Genomic DNA, 23,470 nt, shown 5'->3' on the forward strand with positions numbered 1-23,470 from the left:
GTGCATGAGATACCGTGGGTGTGCACGCTGCACTCTGGGGGAGCACGCACGCGGGTCTTGTGGACACAGTGTCCTCCAGCCACCCTTGATCGTTCCACAGAGATGTAAACAAGGTGGATCCCAGTTCTGACAGGAGACAACACTGAGATCGACTGTTCCTAGTGATAAGGAACAGCAATCTCTGTGTTTTCCCAGTGAGCGCATCCCCCACACAGTTAGAACACACACAGAGGGAACACAGTTAACCCTTTGAGCATCCCTACTGCTAACCCCTTCCCTGCCAGTGTAATTTATACAGTGATCAGTGCATTTTTTTAGCATTAATCACTGTATTGGTGTCACTGGTCTCCAAAAAGTGTCACTTGTCAGATTTGTCCCCCACAATGTCGCAGCCCCGCTAAAAATCACAGCTTGTCGCCTTTACCAGTAAAAACAATAAAAATTAAATAAAAGTTCCTAAATCTAAGCCCTATTTTGTAGACGCTATATCTTTTATGCAAACCAATCAATATATGCTTATTGGGATTTTCTTTACCAAAACTATGTAGAAGAATACATATTGGCCTAAACTGATGAATATATTTGTTTTTTTTTACTTTTTTTTTCTATGTATTATAGCAGAAAGTAAAAAATTATTATTATTTTTTTTAAATTGTTGCTGTTTTTTATTTATAGCGCAAAAACTAAAAACCACAGAGGTGATCAAATACCACCAAAAGAAAGCTCTATTTGTGGGAAAAAAGTACAACTTAGTTTGGGTACAACGTCGCATGACTGCGCAATTGTCAGTTAAAGCGATCGCAGTGCCGTATCACAAAAAATGGCCTGGTCATTAAGGGGGTCAATCCTCCTGGGGCTGAAGTGGTTAAGCCAGTGCCATGGCCCTTGCCTCAGGTTTCTTGTTTCAGGGTGGCTCCTTTCTCTTGTAGTGTACTATGAAGCCACCCTTGTATGTGGAGACTAGAGCTGTGTCTCCCTACATTGTGTGCATCAATAAAAGCACACAATCCTGTGGCCTAGGATAGCAAAGCACTACCCTTCTACCCCAGCCTTCCCCCTCCCTTCTCCAAGCTAACAGACTGGTTGGACACTGCACTGTCCATTGTTAACTCTTTTCTATGAAGACTGCAAGTTTATTGAAGTAGCAATTAGGCTTGATTCACACTAATGCGTTTTTTGATGCATTTTGCAGAAATGCAGGGACATTTTTTAACATGGGTTCCTATGGAACATGTTCACAACAATGCATTTTTGTGCCTCTGCGTTTTTGGAAAGGGTCTGGGACTTTTTTTCATGCAAAATCCAGCGTTTTGCATGTAATAGAAGCCAATGGACCTGCATCAGAAATGCAAGTACCACGTTTTTACTGCGATTTTGCGGCAATTTGTGTTTTTTTTCTTAATTTTTTTCACTGTATATAGCTGGTTGCTAAGCAACCACAGTTTAAAAAAAACAACCCAAAAATGGCAAAATCACAGTAAAAATGCATGTCCAAAAACGTGACAAGCACCGCAAAAAGCACTGCAAAAACGCTCAAAAGCAACATGCATAGATGTGAATCGAGCCTCAGAGAGCAGGAGCCATCAGCACTGAAAGCTATAAACTGCAAGTGCTGGGTGACAATTTACCAAATAGTTCAGTTAAGAATGATTATTTTATTGTGCTCAATGCGTTAAACTAAAAAATGCTGCAGATTTAACTCTAAGTTATAAAAATATAAATATATATACAGTCAACATTCTCAAAAGCCCTTTGTGTATGCAAATGTAGCTTTTTCCCCAAAGGAACCACCATTTTACCACACTGTCCAACACACCAGGGCTGAATAGTGAATATTTTTAGCAATAATGCACAATAATTCATTAACTAAAGATGCTGGGATCTGTCATTTCAAGACAGTACAGGTTCAGTATCCTTGAAGACTACATTCCCCATAAGTCATAGTTCCTCCTAGCAGGTGTTTCGTCAGATTAGGGGACTGTCAGGGCTGGGCTCAGCCCTTCCTTCTCTGAGTTGGCCACTCAGCTGTCAGCTAATTGCTAGCTGCTATCTCTCCACAGTTACTCAGCTGTTGATGATATCCTGCTCATTAGTCCTGCCTACTTAAGCCTTTCAGTCCAGAGGTTCTCTGCCTTCACCTTTGTCAACATCACAGAAACCATCTCCTGCGATCCTATTCAAGACTTGCTTTGCTGACATCCCTTCTGGCTCCAGATCCTGCTTGCTGTTCCACTACATTGATCCCTGACTTCTGGCTTGGCTAACTATCCATTCCGGTTACTGAACTTTGGCTATGTTTTGACTGCATTTGTTCTTTTTACTTTTATTATTAAACAAGTGTGGTTTACCTGTACTTCTGTCTTGGCCTGATTTCATTGTTTCTGACAGCGACCCATCAGATTTTGTAACGGAAGTGACTTTCCGGCACCACCATCTTCATACACCCCGCACTCGTCCACAGTAAGGATAAAGTGAGAAGGTGACAAGTGGACATCTTTTTACCCCTTTCTTGGTCTTGTTACACCCACCTGAGTCTTGCATTTTACGTTTAATTTTACCAGTAAACTCAGCTTACAGTATATAGTGAAATATAGGATTTAAAAATCCGTCTGACTGTTTAGATGTTGAATTGTATAAGCATCGGTGAGCCTGCTGATCTCAAAGATTTGCTACAATGACAGAACACCGCTGCTTTTAAAAATCAACATCAAAACAGTCTGAAGGGTTTAAAAATACTGAATTTCACTATATAAGCTGAGTTTATTGTTAAAAATAAGTGTGTAATGCAAGACTCTGGTGGGTGTAAGATGTCCGCATGCCCCCTTCTCACTGTATCCTTACGGTGGACGAGTGTGGGGTGTAGCAAGATGGCGATGTCAGAACGTCAATTCCGTTACAAAATCTAACAGATTGCTTAATCTGATGAAACACCAACTCTTGTCATTCCCAGAGTGCACAGCAGCTCATTTTCCTCTTCCTTTGTGTTTCCGAGTGGTGGGCGGGGCTTACTCATGCTGCATACAGCCCTGCAGCAGAAGTAGCGTCCTCTCTGTTTCCCCTGTCCTCTCACACAGCTATTCCTGTCTATGAAAGCTCAAGAGGGGGTAGAGGAGATGTGTGGGGTGGCAGAAGCAACAGTGGGCAGGTCTGTGCTGCCAGACATAACAGTACTGTAGACCAGGACAGCTGCGGACCAGAGGCTACATAAGCTTATCCTTTTTTTATGTGAAGAGTATTATTTAGCATTAGGTTCAATCAAGTGAGTATGTTCCTATTTGTGTCTTACTGAGATGTTTATCTGCCTGTAAACATGCTCAGCATGGCAGACAGTCAACTAGCATTGAAAAATTATAAGTCAGCAATGCCAACCTGAAGATTTATCCGATTAAAGGATCTCTTTGAAGTCCTCAACACCTAGGAATATCACTGTGGATGACAGACATTGTCAAGTTGGATATTTGTCTAGGTTTTCTGTGTCGGCTAATGCCTGTTGTGTTATCCATTGTCGTTTGCTACTGGTATATTGTAGTCGCATTATTCAATATGACAGCCTTAACGATGAACAACGTGCAAAGAGTAATTTTACCTTAGACACTCTTACCTTTCCATTGTGGCATAATTCATACCCTTCCTGCTTGCATTCGTGTGACCTAATCAACATTTTAAAATTATATTTGTCCAGTAATTTTGTAGTCACATCCGGACCAAAGTAGCATCCACCACCACGGAAATTGTTTGGACAGCAGCCATTCTGATTTCTTGGGTCACTCCATAATATGTCAACAATCTTGTGTAACAAATGTGGAGAACCAAAAAATAATAAAAAAACAGCCACAAAAACACATTTGCATTATGTAACACATCAAAGCTGAGGCCATTGCAAATCTTATCTACATATGTAAAGCTGAACTTCAGGCAAACAGCTCAATAAATGTTTAAGATACAAACCCTTTCCTATGCAATAGTTTGTACTTGTGTCTATCCAGTCCTGACACAGCCCCATCTGACTGTGCAGCCAGGTTGGTGACATTTTCCTATTGCAGTAAGGCAATACAGCTTGGCCACCTACCTTCCTTGAGCTTGTGGTTGGCCAGGGAAGGCCAGCTACAGTTAAGGCACCTAATTCCTCTGCCTACTTTAATCCCTGTCAGTGCAATTTTTTAGGAAGTTACTTTGATGTAGATATGTGCGTGACGTCATGACGCCATCAAAGGTAGGGTGCTCTCCATCTGGAATGCACACCATGCAGAGCAGGCCTCCTCCAATTATTAACAGAAAAGTCAGTGCTACTACCCATACACCACATAGAAAGCAGAGCTCCTAGGTGCTCGATCCACAGTAGCTGGCTGATCCATCAGAGTTTGTTCACTGTGGTTATTCAATAAAATGAAGAAATTTTAATAGCAACAACCGGAGTGTGGATAATTTTTTCTACATTACTCCTCCAATTATTAGTTGGTGTAGTGAGGAAGGGTAGACAGCAGTGGGGAGATATAAGGCACAGGGGAAGTGGCTGAAGGAGGAGAATGTTTATTATTATTTAAAGTACTTATATAGCGCTGTCAATTTACACAGCACTTTACATATACATTGTACATTCACATGTGTCCCTACACTCAAGGAGCTTACAATCTAAGGTCCTTAACTCAAATTCATATACTAGGGCCAATTTAGACAGAAGCCAATTGACCTACCAACACGTCTTTGGAGTGAGAATAGAGAGATTGCCTATCCCATTTGCACCATCTAATGGCAAGACCCTTAGCAGTCCTGGTGAGTACTATGGTACATCATTTTGCTAGCCTTGTGGTCATTTTTAGGCATTACTTTTCCTTCTCCCTTGATTGGCCTTGCTTTTTTCTCCTTTGCACATTCTCTCCACATTCAGAGCTCCATATAATAGTAAATTAGTTCTTTCCTTAAATGTACTACTTTATTTATCAAGTAACTGTAACTAATGCCTTATGTGTATCCAGGGTACATATGTTTTGGAACTGTTAACCATTGATTATTTGTTTGTTTGAGCTGGAATATATGATATTAATTCCATAGGCATGCACCTCAAAGCTCAAACACACATGCTTTTCTCTGCAGCCTCAGCTGCATGGGGCAGTGAATGAATGGGAAGTGCTCTGTGCTGACTGAGTGGCTTCCTGTTCCTTCACAAACTGAAGCATAGTTAACACAGCTTACTATGTTTCAGTTATGAATGGACGCGCAATGAGAGAGTGTGTTCACTGTATTCATTTAGAAAAGAAAGGGACTGGTAAATTACATATTTACTAGCACCTTCACCCGCTCTCCATCCTGAAACATCCCCCGTAGCAGCCAGGGAGAGAGGAGAATAGGGAAGCCAGCAGTACTGCGGGGCGAGGGGCAGGGCAATAGGGGGAATCAGCACCGCACATAGTGATTAGGGTGTTCCCAGGCACACCTGGCACACCCGCTGCGCATGCTTATGATTAATTCTCATTATTATTATTATATACTTGAATGTATTTATAGATTAAGTGAAACCACTTTTGTAAACCCTGTGGATTCTGCATAACTCATTTTACCATTGGTCCTGATGAAGTGGATTTTGGTGCAAAATGATTTGATAGCCATTTACTGCGGGTGAAGTGGGATATTTATCATGTATAATACATATGAGTGTAACAACAAGTGTACTAGTGTGGTTGTTTTAAATATAATTATGTCAGTCTTTATCTGCATACAATTTATGACTATTACAACAGATGTATATATATAATTATATATATATATATATATATATATATATATATATATATATATATATATATATATAGAGAGAGAGAGAGAGAGAGAGAGAGAGAGAGAGAGAGAGAGAGAGATACACATATACTGTATGTGTATGCAGGGCAGCCATCAGAAATTTTTGGGCCCCTTACACAGCTTGAAGGCCTGGGCCCCTCGAGACTGACCACCAACATTCCACAGGGCCATCTCACCGAATCCACATACCAGCCAACCCACCTGTATGCACCCAACCCCCCCCCCCCCTCAATCCTGTATATATGCCAGCCCCCCCCCCCCCACACACACCTGTATATATTTAAGCCCCCCCCTCACACACACACACACACACACAAACACACCTGTATATATGTCAGACCCTCCAATTGGATATATGCCAGCCCCCTCACACCTGTATATATGTCAACCCCACCCCCCCACACTTGTATATATGCTAACCCCCCTCACACCTGTATATATATCAGCCCCCCCCCCCACCTGTATATATATATATATATATATATATATATATATGTCAGCCACACATATACACAAATCTGTAAACACACAAGCCTCTAGCCCCTCCCTGTACATAAACAGCCACCATCCCTTTCCTTTACAGCCCCTACTTGCAAAGGAAATCTTCCTACCTAGTCCCAGCTCGTTTTCACAAAGCTGACATGTTGCTGACACAGAGGAGCACAGTACAGGCAGCTGGGCCGAGGGGTGCACATGCACATAGTAGTCAGAGGTGACAGTAAAGAGCTTGATGACTGAGCTCAATGACACAGAGCAGCAGAAGCTGCTGTTTCTATAGTGCACAACACAGCTCCCCTTTACACATCGTTGCACAAATGGGTGGGCTCAGAGCGCAGTGCTCTGCGCCCCAAGCCCATCCTTTTTTGAAGCCTATGAGAATCTCTGGCTCTAATCATGTGCTTCAAACCCCCCCCCCCCCCCCCCCCATTAGAATCCATAGTCCGGGTCCTTGATATGTAGATCAGGGGGCCAGACGCATGGACGGGGGGGGGGGGGTGGTGCCTGTGCACCCTCTATAGATGGGCCGCCACTGCAACTAAACTTTAAATAGACCGAAGAAGTGTTGTAGCCTTCCATATCAGATTGCACACACGCATACATACTCTTGATTTAGTAAAGGAAAATGAGCTGTTCACTTTGCAAGGTAATTTATCTTTTGCAAGGGCATTTTCTCTTAGCTTAGTGAATGTGGGGAAGCTGTGCTGACGTTCATCATCCAATCAAGTGCAAGCATACATTTTTTTTAAATCATTTCCTCGCACATGGTTGGGTGCTATTTGCAAAGTGCAACTTCCCCTTAAAAGTGAACGCCCTATTTGTCTTTAGTAAACCATCCCTACAGAGTCTTCGAATGGACACAGCCCTATTTGTCATTCCCAGCAGAGTCAGTGCCTCTCTGATGGCTGTTTAACCACTTGCCGACCTCTGCACACCGATATATATATCGGCACAATGGCAGCGGTGGGCAAATGGGCGTACCTGTACGCCCCCATTAAGAGGCGGAGATAGCAGGTGCCTGCTGCGTACAGTGTGACCGTGCCCACGGCAATCATGTCACGGAGCCGTAGAATGCGGAAGTGTCTATGTAAACAAGGTATTTCCCCATTCTGCCTTGTGTAATGACAGAGATCACTGCTCCCTGTCATTGGGAGATGTGATCGCTGTCATGTGACTTAAAGCCCATCCCCCCACAGTTAATATCACTCCCTAAGAAACACTTAACTCCCTTCATCGCCCCCTAGTGGTTACCCCTTCACTGCCAGTGTCATTTACACAGTAATCAGTTCATTTTTATAGCACTGATTGCTGTATAAATGCCAATGGTCCCAAAATAGTGTCAAAAGTGTCCGAAGTGTCTGCCATAATGTTGCAGTCCCGATAAAAATCGCAGATCGCCGCCATATACACTTATGATTTTTTTTTACCAAAAAATATGGCCTATACTGAGGAAAAAAATATTTTTTTTATATATTTTTGGGGGATGTTTATTATAGCAAAAAGTTAAAAATAATGCATTTTTTTCAAAATTATCGCTCTTTTTTGTTTATAGCACAAAAAATAAAAACCGCTGATTTGATCAAATACCACCAAAAGAAATCTCTATTTGTGGGGAAAAAAGGACGTCAATGTTGCTTGGTTGCAACGTCACACGACCGCGCAACTGTCAGTTAAAGCGACGCAGTGCCGAATCGCAAAAAGTGCTCTGGTCAGGAAGGGGGGGAAAATCTTCCGGGGCTGAAGCCGTTAAACAAATGGAGAGGTTTTGATGGGCTTTCTTATGAGAAAGCCCAGTATGCTCTGCTAACAGACTAACATAAAAGCTCAGTGTACTAAATGCTTCTTCGTAAAATATTTTTATAAAATAGAAACAACAATAAGAAACAATCATCTAAGAGCCCATTCACACAGGGGCAACACGACTTGTAGGCGACTTGAGTCAGGCAACTTGGACACGACTTGAGTTAAGATCACAGCGCGACTTGGGACGACTTCAAAACGACTTGTGATGACTTCAAGCCCGACTTGGGACGACTTACAAGTCGCCCCAGGCCAGGCGACTTTTGCCGAGGCCAAGCAGAGAATGAGCTCAAGGGGGAACTCCACGGCAAATTTCTGAAAAAAATTTGGCGTGGGTTCCCCCTCCGAGAGCATACCAGGCCCTTAGGTCTGGTATGGATTCCAAGGGGAACCCCCTACGCCGAAAAAACGGCGTGGGGGTCCCCCCCAGATCCACACCAGACCCTTATCCGAGCACGCTACCCGGCCGGCCAGGAAAGGGGGTGGGGACGAGCGGGCGCCCCCCCCCCTCCTGAGCCGTACCAGGCCGCGTGCCCTCAACATGGGGGGGTGCCTTGGGGGAGGGGGGGCGTGCGGCCCCCCCACCCCAAAGCACCTTGTCCCCATGTCGATGAGGACAAGGGCCTCTTCCCGACAACCCTGGCCGTAGGGACAATGGGGCGGTGTCACATGGGTTGATGTCACATGGGTTGGTCACATGGGTTGATGTCACATGGTAAGGGGGCGGGGTCACCATGTGACATCAACCCATGTGACCAACCCATGTGACATCAACCCATGTGACACCGCCCCATTGTCCCTATATAAGTGGCAGCGCAGGGCGGCTCTGGCATTCCGGCCGGAGAGAGCGTCGTGTCAACATCTCCTGGAGAAGAAGAAGAAGAAGAACGGAAGGCGGCGGCGGCGGCGGCGGCGACGACAGAAGACCGGGCCACCGCCTGTAAAAGAGCTATAAGAAGGCGCGGTGGCCCGGCAGAAGAACCGAAGAGGGGGACAAGACCCCCGAAGTCGGGAGAAGAGGCTGGCGGCGGGGAGGAAGAAAGCCGGACTCCTCCGCTAGTAAAAGAGCTACAAGAAGATAGCGGAGGAGTCCAGCGAGAAGACCCCCGAAGACGGAAGACCCCCGGAGCTGTGCAATAAAATATTTTTTCCCTGTGTTGTGTTTTTTTTTTGTACTTTTTTTCCACAGGTGAATGGGTAGGGGTACATTGTACCCCATACTCATTCACATAGGGTGGGGGGCCGGTATCCGGGGGCCCCCTTATTAAAGGGGGCTCCCGGATTCCGATAAGCCCCCCGCCCGCAGACCCCGACAACCAACGGCCAGGGTTGTCGGGAAGAGGCCCTTGTCCTCATCGACATGGGGACAAGGTGCTTTGGGGTGGGGGGGCCGCACGCCCCCCCTCCCCCAAGGCACCCCCCCATGTTGAGGGCACGCGGCCTGGTACGGCTCAGGAGGGGGGGGGCCGCCCGCTCGTCCCCACCCCCTTTCCTGGCCGGCCGGGTAGCGTGCTCGGATAAGGGTCTGGTGTGGATCTGGGGGGGACCCCCACGCCGTTTTTTCGGCGTAGGGGGTTCCCCTTGGAATCCATACCAGACCTAAGGGCCTGGTATGCTCTCGGAGGGGGAACCCACGCCAAATTTTTTTCAGAAATTTGCCGTGGAGTTCCCTCTTGAGAGCTGATAATTCTGTCAAAGTCGCCTCCGTATAAACGGAGATCCGACTTGGAGGCGATCTCCATTGAAATCAATGGGTACCGGTCGCCTACAAGTCGGATAGAAGTAGTACAGGAACCTTTTCTGAAGTCGGAGCGACTTCAGTAGTGTGCATTAAGACGGCTCTCATTCACTTACATTGCTTTTTAAATGTTGTCCGACCTGAGGCGACCTGAGGCGACTAGGGGCGACCTGAAGTCGGATCAGGAGTTGCCCCTGTGTGAATGGGCTCTAAAGCACGAGCATATAAATGTTTATACAATAAAAACATTGTAAAATGAAAATGCAATTATAAGTTTTTCTTTAAGCGAGTACACACCTGTTTCCACTCATCTTTTTCCACTTTAGATAGGTCTGGGGTCATATCAGGCAGACATATACTGGAATCCAGGTAATGTATTTCCAGAATGCCCCTCTTCCCAAATTCCTCACTCAGTACATTAGTATGCGGACTGGAAAGCAATGTTGGTGAATGGCATGGCTGAGGAGCAGCGTGTGCTTTGTAGCTCATAGTACCCAAAGGTTTTTCTGAGTTGGTAAAGCTTTTCCAGCCATCCAGGGGTGCTTTTTCAAGTTTCGGAACTCTGGCACTGTCTTTTCCTGATTCTAGTTTTGGTGGTCGCAGAGCAGATTTATACTGAAATGCAAAGAAAATACATATCATTATTATTTGATCTCACAGCTGTAAATGAAACCTTAAGGCTCGGTTCACACAGGGGCGGCTTGCCCAGGCGACTTCGCCGCCGGACGAGTCGAGCTTCGTTCTGTACTATGGAACCTTTCTAATAGGAGCGACTCAAGTCGCTCCGACTTAGAAAAAAGGTTCCTGTACTACTTTTGGGGCGACTTCAGGCGACTTGCATTGACTTCTCTACAGAAGTCGTTTTGCAAGTCACCGCTGAAGTCGTTTGCAGGTCGCGTCTGTGAGTCGCGCTGCAAGTCGCCCCTGTGTGAACCGAGCCTACAGGTCCTTGTTAAAGCACTGTTGCCCAGAGGCCAACCATATGTAGATGCTTAGGCCAAAATTGAACAGCTTTAACGGTATGTCAGTTCACTTGAAACACCTGCATACTTTTTTCTAAATTTTTAAAGGACACATATACACTATATTACCATAGATATTGTGATGCCTGCCTTTAGACACACATGAACTTCAATGCATCCCAGTCTTAGTCCATAGGGTTCAATATTGAGTTGGCCCACCCTCTGCAGCTATAACAGCTTCAGCTCTTCTGGGAAGGCTGTCCACAAGGTTTAGGAGTGTGTCTATGGAAATTTTTGACCATTCTTCCAGAAGAACATTTATGAGATCAGGCACTGATGTGGACGACAATATCTGGCTCGCAGTCTCCACTCTTAATTCATCCCAAAGGTGTTCTGTCAGGTTGAGGTCAAGACTCTTTTAAGAGCTAAGAAAACATATACAGTATATGAAAGAAAACACTGTTCAGGCCAGTCAAGTTCCTCCACCCCAAACTCGTTCATCCATGTCTTTATGGACCTTGCTTTGTGCACTGGTCCAAATCTTCTGGTGGAGGAACTTGACTGGCCTGCACAGAGTCCTGACGTAACTTATGTGATATATGTTTCATAACTGACACTAGTGATCACATGATTTGAAGCCACTCTGATTGGTACCCGATTGTCAGTAGGGACCTAAGCAGCTCATAACTGCATTAGGTATTGACTGGTGGCTCTCAAAAACGAGAACGTTTATAAATGTTTATAACAGATTGTTGGTGGGAAGTCCTTAAAGCGGTTCTCCACCCTAAAGTGGAAGTTCCGCTCATCTGATCCCTCCTCCCCCCTCCGGTGCCACAATCGGCACCTTTCAAGGGGGAGGGGGGTGCAGTTTCCTGGATAATCCAGGTATCTGCACCCACTTCCGGGACAGACCACCGCAGATGCCCCCCCCCTCCCCCGTTGTGTTCTGGAAAACACACAGTTCCCAGGACACAGCGGGGACCAGCAGAGACGCACAGCGCGACTCGCGCATGCGCAGTAGGGAACCGGGCAGTGAAGCCGCAACGCTTCACTTCCCGATTCCCTGACAGATGATGGCGGCGGGGGCAGCAGAGAGACGAGCAATCGCTCGTTATCTGCCGCCGACATCGTGGACCCTGGGACAGGTACCGTATATACTCGAGTATAAGCCGAGATTTTCAGCCTCTTTTTTGAGGCTGAAAGTGCCCCCCTCGGCTTATACTCGAGTCATCGCTGTCTGCCTGCTCGATCAGCGTGTCGAGCAGACAGACAGCGGACATTCTACCATTCAAACGCCGCGCCTCCGCCTTCGCCTGTGATAGGCGGAACACTGAATTTCCCAGCAGCCTGTGTTCCGCCTATCACGGACATCGTCTCATCCTCGTACTACGGACGAGGATGAGACGATGTCCGTGATAGGCGGAACACAGGCTGCTGGGAAATTCAGTGTTCCGCCTATCACAGGCGAAGGCGGAGGCGCGGCGTTTGAATGGTAGAATGTCCGCCGAGGCGCCGACGAAGAGCGGCGATCCTGGCAAGGCACGGGACGGAGGCAAGGCAAGGCACGGCACGGGACGGGACGGAGGCAAGGCACGACACGGGACGGAGGCAAGGCACGGCACGGGACAGAGGCAAGGAGGCAAGGCACGGGACGGAGGCAAGGAGGCAAGGCACGGGACACAGGCTCGGGACACAGGTAGGCTGGACACACACACACACACACACACACACACACACACACACACACACACATGGACACACAGGGATGGATGGATACACACACACACAGGGATGGATGGATGGATGGAGACACACACACACAGGGATGGATGGATGGAGACACACACACACAGGGATGGATGGATGGATGGAGACACACACACACAGGGATGGATGGATGGATGGACACACACACACACAGGGATGGATGGATGGATGGACACACACACACACAGGGATGGATGGACGGACACACAGGGATGGACGGACACACAGGGATGGACGGACACACACACAGGGATGGACGGACACACAGGGATGGACGGACACACAGGGATGGACGGACACACACACAGGGATGGACAGGCATGTCTCACCCTTGGCTTATACACGAGTCAATAAGTTTGCCAGTTTTTTTGGGGGTAAATTGGGGGCCTCGGCTTATATTCGGGTCGGCCTATACTCGAGTATATACGGTAAGTGTCAATTTATTAAAAGTCAGCAGCTGCAATATTTGTAGCTGCTGGCTTTTAATATTTTTTTTTAAGGTGCAGAACTGCTTTAAACAACACAGAAGTATTAACTCTCTAAGGCTTCATGTATCATACAGCTAATAAATTTTAGTTTAGAAGCTTTTGCCGTTTTTTTGCCAGAGCTCCTAAACTCAACTCCATAAAAGCCTATGTGTCAATGTGAACATAGGCTTTTACCAGAGTTTAGAAGCTGCTGCTTCAAGCTCCCTCTACTGAACGCGGAAGAATCGGAATGTTTTGTCCGCCGGACGCCGGTAACGCAGACTGGGGCAAAATCGATTTTGCAGCTTTTTGTGTTTTCCCGCTGCCGGCGGACAGAGTAGGCCTCATGGACTCTGCTGTTCCTAAACTCAAGTTTTTGAAGATTTTGCAGTTTTTTTGCACCTTGAGCACAACTCAATAAAAGCCTATGGGGTTTATTTACTAAAGGCAAATAAACTGTGCATTTTGCAAAGTGCAGTTGCGCCAGAGCTTAGTAAATGAGGTACAGCTTTACTTTGCAAAGAGTACCCAATCACGTTCAAGGAAAATGAAAAAAAAAATGTTTTTTCTTGCACATGATTGGATGATGGAAGTCAGTAGAGCTTCTGCTCATTTACTAAGCTCTGGAGTAACTGATCTTGCAAAGTGCACAGTCTATTTTCCTTTAGTAAATCAACCCCTATGCATCCTGTAAAGTGCAAACTCTGGTGCAGCTCTGCATAGAAACCAATCAGCTTCCAGCTTTTACACTTTCTAGTTTTAGTAAATCCACCCTATAGGCTTTTCACAATGTTTTGGAGCAGCAGCAATTAGAGGCAGTAAATGTTCCTCTCCCATACATAGACGTATCACATTCAGGAGAGGAGAGGTTTGGCAGAAAATGCTTGACACTGCAACAAAAACGCATGTAAACGTGTCTAAACGCACATTAACGCTAGGTTGTTAGTTCAATACAATGGCCAGAATAAAAAATTCATTCTGGCCAATGAAATTAATTAATGCCCAAGCGCTTGTAGTTGTTAAACAAGGGTAAATGCAGCAAAAAGCAGTACATGTTTAGCAGCGTCCAATGTTTGTCTCCTGCCAGTAGAAAGGCGTCTAGGGAGTTTCAAGTATGCATGAACCGTAAAACTAAAAAAAAAATGTAAATACATTTTTGTACTCATCATAAAATTATTTTCTCAGAGTTTTAGAGGGGGACACAGCTTGATAGTAAGAAAGCTAGGGCTATACTGCCGCCTACAGGAGCCACGGCAAACAGAAACTAAAGACCAGCCCTCTTATACATAACTACTGCCACCTTTTCAGTTTAATTTGGAAATTAATTCAGAATTAATTTTGAAAGGGCCAAATTGCACTGGACCGCACAAAAATTAGCGCATGCACTACTTTAAAAAATGCACTGCACCCAGATCGCATGGTACTTCTGTAACATGCGATCCAGTGCATTCCTGTGTTTGGGGTGTCGTTAACTTTACCTTAACACCTGCTGCAGATCGCAATTGCAATGTGTTTTGAACGTGGTTCGGGAAACACACACAAAGCACTGGTTTCCACCAACATATTCTGGTGTTGGTGGAAACTTGGTGTCCTTAAGAAAATGAATGTTTCTTTCTCTTCTAAAATGTTTAAACATTTTTATACTGTTAACAGCTACTGGTAGATTCAGGCCAGATATTAGAAATCCTGGATGTTAGCCGATGAGTTTTCCAGTTTATTTAGCTATACTGGTATTCTCTCAGTGACTGTGCTGCAGGCTGCAGTGCCTACCCATCTGTACTTTAATTAACACAGGGCTCTGCTTTCTCCTGTAGGCGGCAGTATAACCCTAGATGTTCTACTATATGAGCTGTGTCCTTCAAAGTACAATATAGAAATACAGTACTGTGTGGAGCTGGGCTTGAAAAAAAGCAGTTACCTAGCAATGTAGAGTTGCTCTATGTGCTTTACTCTTGTACTTCATAGCAGTTACATGGGCTACTCTGGCTATAATCACAACCTTGGATACCATAAAATGAATATCTTGTGTACAACCAGTGCTCAGGCACCACCAGCAGGGTTCACGAAAGAAAGTCCAAAATGGAAAGTTACACAGGTATACTGAATGCAAGAGAGAATTGTTTTAATAATATACATTACAAAAACAATATTTATATCAGTTTGTATAAAGAATGAAAAGAACACTTTTCAATGTTGGCCTCAGGCAAATGAATGGTTAGGTACACTTGGGAGCAACCACCTATAATTACAATTTTATTTAACCTCAGCAGTTTCACACAAGGCGATGTATAATGTTGTGCTGCAAATGCTTTTGTAACGATATACATTGGTTCATTCACTAAATACAGCTTGTTATGTCATATACTGCATGATTCTTTTTTTTTATTTTTATAAAGCTGCAGTTTAGTTAAATTGGTTGTAAACCCTCACATATACACAGAGATTAAACAAATCCTCCTAAATAAGTTGCACCTGTTTATATGCAGCCCTTTTGTCTCTACATCCGTTCAAAGTGCTGAATTTTAAAGCTTGTCTGAGAGTTCAGAAAGAAAAGAGGGCGAAGAGCTGAAGTTACACTCTGCAGAGTGCAGTGAGGAGAGCTCTGACAGCTAATTGGAGGGAAAGGACACAACTCTCCTCCACACAGGAACAGAGCTGAGGCTGTCAAACAGCTTGCGATCCCTCCCCTGTCATCATTTGTCTCTTGGTGTCAGAAAAACTTGTCAGAAGCGACTGATAGTAGAGGAACAAATCAGCAGACAAAAATGACACTTGGTGCTCTCTGAGAACTGAGCGATCTAACACCGCCGGTCATTCAGTTCTCAGGGCTCCTTGAGCAGAGAGTTGGTGAATGTCAGTCACTGCTCTGTCCCCCACCCCCGCAAGCTCACTGGAGCGCTGTGGTGTGAAGGGCCGGCTCGCTGAGAGGCTGACATTTTTGTCCCTATGACAAGAAAAGAGAAATCCTACTACTGGGACACAGGCAAAAAACAGGGGTTTTAACTATTCCCTACTTTATTCAAAATGAAAAAAAAAAAGTTTGACTTAAGATATAATTTAAGCACATCCAAGGGGTCTAAAAGTACAACTAGGCAAATATTTAACTTTTTTGGCATCTATGTCCCATTACAGAGATTTCCCTTCACTTCTTGTCCCATAGCCAAAATAGACAGTAAGAGGAAAATGCCCCAAAATTAGGGAATCCCTGGTTTTCACCAGAACTAGTGCCCCTATTGGAAGACTTTCTCACTATTCCTGTTCTGTGACAACCACAATCTAATGCCCCATACACAGGATCGGAAATTCCGCCTGCAAAAGTCCAATGTGAGCTTTTTGACGGAAATTACGGCCGTGTGTATACTCCATTGGACTTTTCCTGGCAGAATTCCTGCCAGCAAAAAATTGAGAGCAGGTTCTCAATTTTTCGGGTGGAAAAAGTTCTAATCGTCTGTACCAATTCTGATGCGCAAAATTCCTACGCATGCTCAGAAACAATTCGACACATGGGCTGCACTATGTACAGTGTGCAGGGTTCCGTGGTGCCCTATGCACAGAGTGCAGGGTTCAGGGATGCACTATGTACCGAGCACATAATTAATGGATGCGCCATGTGCAGTTTCAGGGGTGCCCTATGCACAAAGTGCAGAGTTCGGGGGGGCTACATGCAGGGTTTAGGGGTGTGCTATGCACAGTGTGCAGGGTTCAGCTCTCTTTCACAGGATGACCGGCTGCATCTTACTTTTACCCTCCTCAGCTCTGGTTTCTGCACCACTGTCTCCCGTCCCCCATCTCTGAACACATTTCTAATACCTCCCGGCAGTGTAGGCGGCTCCGCCTTTCTCTCTCATTTGCAGGGAGATCATTGGTTGGCATCAGTGTACCTGGGCACAAATGGGGATCACAGTGCAGTTAAACGCCCCACCACACACTGCACCAGTATCTGCATCTCCCTTGTCCCTGCCATTAATGCAGCGCAGGCAGGGATCTGTGACAGCCGCTGAGAGGAGAGCTGTCCTTGTAAACACAGAAGGCTTCTATGTTTACAAGTGACAGTAATGAGTGGGTAGCGGAGAGCCGGAGGTGGCGGAATTCACATTTGAGATGGAAAAAAAGCCCTGGAATCGAGGGCCACATGAAATGGCCTGGTGGGCCGCATTTGGCCCGCGAGCCTTGTGTTTGACACATGTGTATTAGACTGTCTTCCAATCATTTTTTTTAGCACATCGAGCCAATAATCCAAGGACTAGCAGATCAGAACAGTCCAGAACAATTGTCCTTGGTGAACAAAATGGTTTATTGGGCTAGAAATCTTTGCCTAATCACTATTGTTTTCCTCCTACAGATATTAACGCCAGACTTCCTGAAAGAAATAAATGATGATTTAATCCATAATTAAAAATGAGGTTCAGGTGGACTAATCCTTTAATAGGACTTTTGATTTGTTAATCTCACCTTACTTCTTTCAAGAGAGGTCAGCAAATCCAGGTCAGTCGTGTCTGATATTCCTCCATGCAAAATGAGAATCTTGCTGTCTATAATGGTGGCGAGGGGCAGCTGACTATAGATGTCTTCCAGAAGAACCAGAATTTTCTGTGTATGAATCTGCAAAGTAAACAGTTCTATATCTTACTATGTGAAGGGGTTTTCTTTCATAACAATTGTATGCAACAGTGTGAAACTGCACCTGTTCTGAGATAAAACATATCAAACTACAATGCCATGGAAGCAATGAAACGAGTTAGCAAACCAAAGCACATACGGCAACTGTGCAAAATTCAGAAATTCAACACGATCTACCTGAATCTGAGTTCTCTGTAATAAAAGCATTGACACAGCTCCTCAGCTCCTCACATGTTTAATAGGAGACTGTTAAAATGGTTGTAAAGCCTTACAAACCACTTTGACCTACAGGTAAGCCTAGATTAAGGTTTACCTGTAGGCCCAAGAAATATCTCCTAAACCTACACGGTTTAGGAGATATTTACTAAAAGACAGTCACAGCTGTCTACGGCGCATGCGTTGTAGACAGCGGCGCCCAGGCGCACTATCTCCGTTAACAGCATGCCGCTAACTGCAATATGCCGTTAGTGGCGGCTCTCGTGCACATGCGCGGGAGTGACATCATCGCTGCTCCAGCGCTGTGAGTGGCCGGAGCAGCGATACCCGGAAGAAGATGGACGCTCCGGACTACAGGGGACAGCAGTGACATCGCTGGCTCCTGTGTCAGGTCAGTGAAATATAATGGGCTACTATGCGATGCATAGTAGCCCATTATGCTTTACCTTTGCAGGGAGACAAAGAGGAAGTAAACCCATCAGGGTTTACTTCCTCTTTAAGTCCATGTGACTTCCTCCCTCTTTGTTTACTATATTAGCAATCAGAAATAGGCCCCATAGTTTTTATATTAGCAATCAGAAATAAGCCCCATAGTTTTTATATTAACAATCAGAAAAAGGCCTCATAGTTTTTATATTACCAATTGTAAATAGGCCCCATAGTTTTTATATTAGCAATCAGAAATAAGCCCCATAGTTTTTATATTAACAATCAGAAAAAGGCCTCATAGTTTTTATATTACCAATTGTAAATAGACCCCATAGTTTTTATATTAGCAATTGGAAATAGGCCTCATCGTTTTTTGCTATTGCTATTTGGACAGTTGCAGTGCATCTTTTATAATATATATATATATATATATATATATATATATACAGTGCCTTGCGAAAGTATTCGGCCCCCTTGAACTTTTCAACCTTTTGCCACATTTCAGGCTTCAAACATAAAAATATAACATTTTTATTTTTTGTGAAGAATCACCAGCAAGTAGGACACAATTGTGAAGTGGAACGAAATCTATTGGATTTTTGAAACTTTTTTAACTAATAAAAAAATGAAAAGTGGGGCGTGCAAAATTATTCGGCCCACTTGTGTTAATACTTTGTAGAGCCACCTTTTGCTGCGATTACAGCTGCAAGTCGCTTGGGGTATGTCTCTATCAGTTTTGCACATCGAGAGACTGAAATTCTTGCCCATTCTTCCTTGCAAAACAGCTCGAGCTCAGTGAGGTTGGATGGAGAGCGTTTGTGAACAGCAGTTTTCAGCTCTTTCCACAGATTCTCAATTGGATTCAGGTCTGGACTTTGACTTGGCCATTCTAACACCTGGATATGTTTATTTGTGAACCATTCCTTTGTAGATTTTGCTGTATGTTTGGGATCATTGTCTTGTTGGAAGATAAATCTCCGTCCCAGTTTCAGGTCTTTTGCAGACTCCAACAGGTTTTCATCCAGAATGGTCCTGTATTTGGCTGCATCCATCTTCCCCTCAATTTTAACCATCTTCCCTGTCCCTGCTGAAGAAAAGCAGGCCCAAACCATGATGCTGCCACCACCATGTTTGACAGTGGGGATGGTGTGTTGAGGGTGATGAGCTGTGTTGCTTTTACGCCAAACATATCGTTTTGCATTGTGGGGAAAAAGTTCGATTTTGGTTTCATCTGACCAGAGCACCTTCTTCCACATGTTTGGTGTGTCTCCCAGGTGGCTTGTGGCAAACTTTAGACAAGACTTTTTATGGATATCTTTGAGAAATGGCTTTCTTCTTGCCACTCTTCCATAAAGGCCAGATTTGTGCAGTGTACGACTGATTGTTGTCCTATGGACAGACTCTCCCACCTCAGCTGTAGTTCTCTGCAGTTCATCCAGAGTGATCATGGGCCTCTTGGCTGCATCTCTGATCAGTCTTCTCCTTGTCTGAGCTGAAAGTTTAGAGGGACGGCCAGGTCTTGGTAGATTTGCAGTGGTCTGATACTCCTTCCATTTCAAAATGATCGCTTGCACAGTGCTCCTTGGGATGTTTAAAGCTTGGGAAAATTTTTGGATCCAAATCCGGCTTTAAACTTCTCCACAACAGTATTACGGACCTGCCTGGTGTGTTCCTTGTTCTTAATGATGCTCTCTGCGCTTTCAACAGAACCCTGAGACTATCACAGAGCAGGGGCATTTATACAGAGACTTGATTACACACAGGTGGATTTTATTTATCACCATCAGTCATTTAGGACAACATTGGATCATTCAGAGATCCTCGCTGAACTTCTGGAGTGAGTTTGCTGCACTGAAAGTAAAGGGACCGAATAATTTTGCACGCACCACTTTTCAGTTTTTTATTTGCTAAAAAAGTTTAAATTATCCAATAGATTTTGTTCCACTTCACAATTGTGTCCCACTTGTTGGTGATTATTCACAAAAAATTAAAATGTTATATCTTTATGTTTGAAGCCAGAAATGTGGCAAAAGGTTGAAAAGTCCAAGGGGGCCGAATACTTTCGCAAGGCACTGTATATTCTGTGAGCATTTCTCACAGAAAAGTATTCACATGTTTTGCTATACACGTTTATTCCCTTTGTGTGTATTGGAACAAAATAAAAAAAGGGAGGGAAAAAAGCAAATTGGACATAATGTCACACAAAATTCCAAAAATGGGCTGGTCACAATTATTGGCACCCTTAACTTAATATTTGGTTGCACACCCTTTGGAAAAAATAACTGAAATCAGTCGCTTCCTATAACCATCAATAAGCTTCTTACACCTCTCACCCAGAATTTTGGACTACTCTTCCTTTGCAAACTGCTCCAGGTCTCTCTTATTGGAAGGGCCCTTTTTCCCAATGGCAATTTTAAGATCTCTCCACAGGTGTTCAATGGGATTTCAATCTAGACTCATTGTTGGCCACTTTAGAACTCTCCAGCACGTTGTTGCCATCCATTTCTGGGTGATTTTTGACATATGTTTGGGGTCATTGTCCTGCTGGAAGACCCAGGATCTCGGACGAAAACCCAGCTTTCTGACACTAGGCTCTACAGTGCGACCTATTGGTAATCCTCAGATTTCATGATGCCTTGCACACATTTAAGGCACCCAGTGCCAGAGGCAGCAAAACAACCCCAAAACATCATTGAACCTCCACTATATTTCACTGTAAGTACTGTGTACTTTGGAACTTGTTTGGGGCTGCTTATCTACCATCTGGGCTATCCTGCGTTGCAACCTTTCATCAATTTTTCTCTTCCGTCCACGCCCAGAGAGATTAGTTGCAGTGCCATGGGTTGCAAACTTCTTGATAAGGTTGCCCACTGTGGACAAAGGCAAATCTAGATCTCTGGAGATGGACTTGTAACCTTGAGATTGTTGATATTTTTCCACAATTTTGGTTCTCAAGTCCTCAGACAGTTCTCTTTTCCTCTTTCTGTTGTCCATGCTTAGTGTGGCACGCACAGACACACAATGCAAAGACTAAGTGAACTTCTCTCCTTTTTATCTGCTTTCAGGTGTGATTTTTATATCGCCCACACTGGTTACTTGCCCAGGTGAGTTTAAAGGAGCATCACATGCTTGAAACAAACTTATTTATCCACAATTTTGAAAGGGTGCCAAGAATTTTGACCTGCCCATTTTCCAGAGATTTTTTTCCAGAAAATCAAGTATATCTCACAGCAATACTTTTCTGTGAGAAATACTTGATTTTCTGGAAAAAATCTCTGGGGTGCCAACAATTTCAGCCATGGCTGTATATATATATATATATATATATATATATACATATACGTATATATGTATATATATATATATATATATATATATATATATATATGTATACAGGTACAATTCATTGTCTCCACTACAGGTGGCGCTTGTTCTATTATTTACACCTGAACTGTGTGTGTTATTGTCACTACACCATGCTGCAACCACCCACATATACACTATATTACCAAAAGTATTGGGACACCTGCCTTTAATGGTGCCTTAGTCCGTAAGGTTCAATATTGAGTTGGCACACCGTTTGCAGTTATAACAGTTTCAACTTTTCTGGGAAGGCTGTCCACAAGGTTTAGGAGTGTGTCTATGGGAATGTTTGACCATTCTTCCGGAAGCAAATTTTTGGGGTCAGGCACTGATGTGGATGAGAAGGCCTGGCTCGCAGTCTCCACTCTAATTAATCATAAAGGTGTTCTATCGGGTTGAGGTCAGGACTCTGTGCAGGCCAGTCAAGTTCCTCCACTCCAGACTCACTCATCCATGTTTTTATGGACTTTTCTTTGTGCACTGGTGCGCAGTCATGTTGGAACAAGATGGGCCCACCCCCAAACTGTTACCACAAAGTTGGGAGCATGAAAATTGTCCAAAATGTCTTGGTATGCTGACACATTAAGAGTTCCATTCACTGGAACTAAGAGGTCAAGCCCAACCCCTGAAAAACAACCCTACACCATAATTCCCCCTCCACCAAATGATTTGGACCAGTAGGTGTCCCAATACTTTTGGTAGAATAGTGTACACAACACAACATTGTTTTAACATACACATACACTTACCTTGTACTTTTGCATCACTTCTTTTGTAAATCCATATCTGCATTAGATTTAAATAGCCACAGTAAATTAGATTATATGCACAGCATATTGCCAAGACACACTACTTGCAGTTTATAAGAAAATATGGCTTTATGGTTCCTAAAACTGTCCATTAGAACTTATCTTTAGATGTTTTCATTTTGGAACATTTGTTGGTTAGTGGGGTCAAATCATTGATCGTTTTTCACCGTAGTGATGGGAAAGTTCAAAGGAACGGGATGGAACATTTTTCTACTGAATGCAATGAGTCTGTTCACTTGCAAGTGCAGTTGCACTTTGTAAGGGATTTTTTTTTTTAAAGAGCTTAGTGACTGAGACGTAGCTAAACTGACCTTCATCATCCAATCATGTGTAAGCAATAATGTTGTATTTTTACTTTCCGTGCACTTGATTGGGTATTCTTTGCAAAGTAAAGTTTTACTGCATTCACTAAGCTCTGAGACAATGCATTCCCTTGCAAAGTAAATAGCTTATTTGCCTTTAGTAAATAAACCTCAAGGATACCAAGGAAGAATGTCCTGACAAAAGAATTTCTGGAATTTCCAAACAAAAGGAATGAACATCTGTGTATGGCCAGTTTTAGTCTACACAAAAATGACCTCTTGAGGTAACATAGTTTCAAATCTTTAACTAAAAGCAAAATTGTGCTGGGTTCTGTGTAGAAAAAATCCCCTACTTATTTTTCCACCTCCCCTCCTCCTCAGGGAGCTGTGAAAAGCCAATCAGAGTGCACAGAAGTCAGGGCCAATCAGTGGCAATTCAAGAGGTAGATGGTGTTTCCTGGACACTGGGACTTGTGGTTCCCTATGGAGGCTGTACAATCAAAGAGAAAAGAAAGTGGAAGGTGCAGACTTACTGTCGGGGTCTGTGCCCTACATCTGTGGAGTCTTACAGAGAGAGAGAGAGAGAGAGAGAGAGAGAGAGAGAGAGTTTCTGCACTCTGTGAGGATCAGAGCCTAGAGATTGAGCCACTTCAAGCCTCCCAAGTGCAGGGGCCTGGAGCAGTGCAGGCCCATTGCTAGGGTG

The 23,470-nt window shown here is 44.2% G+C and overlaps 1 protein-coding gene across 1 annotated transcript in view; it reads right to left on the reverse strand.

The window, feature by feature from the left end:
* Window positions 1-23,470, reverse strand: part of PPEF1 (protein phosphatase with EF-hand domain 1) — a 79,060-nt gene that overhangs the window by 21,406 nt on the left and 34,184 nt on the right. Inside the window, exons 8-11 of the mRNA XM_077480756.1 lie at window positions 22,406-22,442; window positions 17,481-17,630; window positions 10,130-10,447; window positions 3,602-3,787 (exon numbers count right to left, since the gene is read on the reverse strand). Of these exons, the coding sequence (XP_077336882.1) occupies window positions 3,602-3,787; window positions 10,130-10,447; window positions 17,481-17,630; window positions 22,406-22,442 (691 nt within the window). The remainder of the gene's footprint in view (window positions 1-3,601; window positions 3,788-10,129; window positions 10,448-17,480; window positions 17,631-22,405; window positions 22,443-23,470) is intronic.

This window comes from Lithobates pipiens, unplaced genomic scaffold, assembly GCF_037356315.1.
Source record: "Lithobates pipiens isolate NorthernLeopardFrog02 unplaced genomic scaffold, aLitPip1_a1.2 Scaffold_16, whole genome shotgun sequence".
NCBI classification, from domain to species: Eukaryota; Metazoa; Chordata; class Amphibia; order Anura; family Ranidae; genus Lithobates; species Lithobates pipiens.